The 3,621-nt window shown below is 34.9% G+C and overlaps 1 protein-coding gene across 3 annotated transcripts in view; it reads left to right on the forward strand.

Annotated features, from left to right (window-relative positions):
- Window positions 1–275: 275 nt before the first annotated feature.
- LOC107870741 (caltractin) overlaps window positions 276–3,621 on the forward strand; it is a 30,009-nt gene continuing 26,663 nt past the window's right edge. For 2 of the 3 annotated variants that reach the window (XM_016717357.2, XM_016717358.2), the window contains exons 1-2: window positions 276–471; window positions 668–691. In XM_016717357.2, coding sequence (XP_016572843.1) covers window positions 469–471; window positions 668–691 — 27 coding nt within the window. In that variant the 5' untranslated portion in view covers window positions 276–468. The remainder of the gene's footprint in view (window positions 472–667; window positions 692–3,621) is intronic. The other variant, XM_016717356.2, reaches the window with a different exon arrangement.

The following is a 3,621-nucleotide window of genomic DNA, read 5'->3' on the forward strand; positions in this document are numbered from 1 at the left end:
AGATACTCCCTCCGTCCCATTTTATGTGTCGTCATTTTCTTTTTGATCCGTCTCAAAATGAATATATCTTTTCTTATTTGGTAATTATTTAACAGCATCATTTCCATTTTACCGTTATTGAGTTTCACTTATTAAGAAAAAACAACTAAAAAATAAATATTAAAAGGGATAATTTTATAAATTTTACAAAATCATCACTTATTTCTTAATTTTTGTACCCAATCAAATCAATGGGACGGAGGTAGTAATATATATTAGCGCAGGTTTTAGTGTCTAGTTAGTAAAATGGAAAATTAAAATGCAGCTGAGGGAACACAAAACATGCCCAAAATTTCGAGTTGAAAAAGGAAATTGTTTTTTCTGGTGACATATCCAGAAGCAGTCCAACGCGTTTCCTCCTACAGCAAGTATATAACTCTACCGATACCTAGAACTATCAGAACCACCGGACCACCAAATTTAACAAAAATGGTAAATTTTTTATGCTCTGTTCCTTCAATTTCGTTATATTTTCTGTATTTTTGCTTTACCTTTTCATAAGCTCAAAAATCTCTATAACCCATCCAGTTTACTGTTTACATACATGTCTATGTAGATGTCTAGTTCCTGCTGCTTATATGTTGATTAGTGATTCTTTTTCTTCCTTTTGATTTGTTTTTTTCTGCAGACTTATTTAGAGGAAAGATCAACGGTAAAGATTCTAGCTTTTCTCCATAACTTTTCCATCTTTCTATGAAGGTGTTGATATCTTGTTATTTAATTTAACATAGAAGGAAGCCCATAGCTTGCGAACAAGAGAAGAGAAATAGTACATTAGTTTTAGCTTATAATTTGGTAAAAATACATATATCGGCACTTCTAAGCTTTCATAAGGAGTGAAACGCTACTACTCCTATTTTGTGAAAATTTTAAAGGTAATAATTCAAATGATGCATGGAGTTGTTTCCTTTTTCACTTTCTTCGATAACAAGCAAATATCCATGTCATTTGTTCCTATTTTCCCATTCTATATGTAACGAATCTGGTTTGAAACCTTCTCCTCTGAAAAGGTTGGTGTGGTTGTTCTCGTTTATGATATAAATCATGGAGCAATGTTTGACTGTTTATCTGACTTAAAATCAAGTTATGTGATTTTGGAAATGAACAGGAAAAGGAACCATGTTTGACTTGTTGATTTGCCAACTAAAAGGGAACAAAAATACCCGATAGAGAACGGAGAAATTAGGATGGGCTGGAAGGTTGTCTTTGCTAGTTTCACTAGGGTGCTTTGTTTTCTTGTTTGTTCCCCTTATATTTATTGACTTGGTGTTACTCTTTACCCTCTAAGTTGTATGGGTATTTTAAACAAAAAATAGACTATATATTTCATTAAGGTTTCAATGGGATAATTTTTCTGTCGGACTTCAAACTCTTTGTTGTTCTTGTCATCTTGAGAACCTTGTGCTATGTGAACATTTTAATGTGTTATAAGAGTAAAAGAATACAAAGCAAGGATTGTAGAGAAAAGGTTTCCAGAGAGAATTAAAGATTTTAATGCTTTTAAGATTATTCTAGAAAACGAGCGAGTTAACCCCATTTAGGAGAAAAACTTCCTTTGTTAGCTCCCTCAAAGCTTTCTTAGTAAGCTCCTTTATCTCTAGAATAACACCCAATGGGGTGACCTATTGGTCAATGAAGTGGCTGCACACTATGGAGACAAAGGTTCACGTTCTTAGTAGAGCCAAAGGAAAACACTTGGTATTTTTTTCCTATTTCGCTAAATCTAGTGGTCAGAGTTAGCCCGCTGATATGTTGGTGGGAGGTAGCAAGTACCCGTAGAATAGCTGAGATGTGTGCAAGTAGATGGCTCAAGCACCAATGTTATTGGAAAAAGGATGCATAGGAGTACTAATGGACATCCGTAATTTGATGTACTTATAACAATTCTCTTGTATGTCTCTTAATAACTAATGTGTCTCGTTGATGACATACTAAAAACATGGATCAAGTTTGTTGAGTAGTTGACTGAAGTATATTAGATTTGAACTCGTTGAATGCTTCGAATTGGACTGCACTTGTCTCCGATTTTTTGCTTTAAATATAACTCTTTGATAATCTTTGAGGATACCTAATTCTGTTGGGTGCAACCTTATTTGCTAGATGAACTGTGATAACGCTCAAACTACACCTCTCAATGTGAATGTAAGCAATCGTTGTCAATATAAAACCCAACTAGGTTAGGGTCGAATCCCACAGGAAATATGGTGTGAACGTAAGTCGTTTGCAAATTAATCAACTGATAGTTGGATGTTTCCAGAAATGAGAGTTTTTAGTTTAACAAGCAATTTTTGGTTATGTTAGTTTTAGTGTTCGTAATCAAGAGTTTATGAAAAACCAGAATTATGTTCACTAGGGATTTTGGTAATTGACAGATGCTACTAGTGGTTCAGGATTCTCACGGTAGGTAGGACAACAAGTTATCTTTATCGAAGTTATGCTTAAATGTCTCTCGACCTACTTAAGCATTTAATTACCTGATCCTCTCGTACTTAGGGAATTTATATTCACTGCCCAGATTTTACCTCAGGTTAACCAACCTTGTTACAACGCTGATTAATAAACGGAGTATTTCCAAGTCCCTGTTGATAATTCACTTCCTACTATATTTGATTTCTTTCTCAAGCAAATCAAAGTAGGTTTTATCTATTGTTTGCAACCAACAGACGTTAATTAAAACCTTAGAATTATCAAGAAGTCCTACCACCTTTCGAATCCTGATCACTCAACACCTTATCAAGACCTAACCCTAGATCCTATAATTCAGGTTAAAGGAATTTAACCGCTCATGACGTAATAATCGAAACACCTCGATGAATTCATGCTTTGAAAGCTAAACTTACCACAAGATGAATAGAAACTAGAGATTCTCAGATTAACTCACAAAGGAAATCCCAAAATAATGAATATAATCTCTTCCAAGTAATTGCTTTCTCAAGCCAAAAGTAGAGAGAAAATATCAAAGTATATTGCTCAAAACTCAATTTCTGGACTCTAAGAAAACCCTAAACAAGGCTTTAAATAGTTCACCTTAATTATGGAAACAAAATAATAGAATTCAGAAATCCCTCAGATTAGGTGACGACATTTGTGATAGCCTATCAGGAGGCTGACGACTTATCACAAATGTCGTCAGCTTCCTTTATGCTTTTGGTCACTTGCTGCTTAACGCTGACGACAATCTTGATGATTTATTAGCTCCTTGACGACCTATCACAAAATGTCGTCAAGGCTCTACTTCAATTCTCATGTGCTGCCTTAGCCTGACGACATTCTTGACGCCTTATCAGCTCCGTGACGGGCTATCACAAAATATCGTCACTACTTTCAACTTAGGCCAATTCTCTTTCTTCGGCTGACGATGAACTTGACAGCTTATCACAAGGCTGATGACTTATCACAAATGTCGTCAGCCACACTTTGCCTCTATTTCCATCTGATTTCAACTCCTTTGCTTCCATTCTTGTTGGTTCTCTATCATATTAGCTTCTACTACAAAACCAAACACAAAACAATCAAAAACCAACGAAAGTTTCTTAAGACTTTGCAATTATTCTTAGTTAAAAGCCTCAAATGTGTTAGCAT

Source organism: Capsicum annuum, chromosome 5 (assembly GCF_002878395.1).
Source record: "Capsicum annuum cultivar UCD-10X-F1 chromosome 5, UCD10Xv1.1, whole genome shotgun sequence".
NCBI classification, from domain to species: Eukaryota; Viridiplantae; Streptophyta; class Magnoliopsida; order Solanales; family Solanaceae; genus Capsicum; species Capsicum annuum.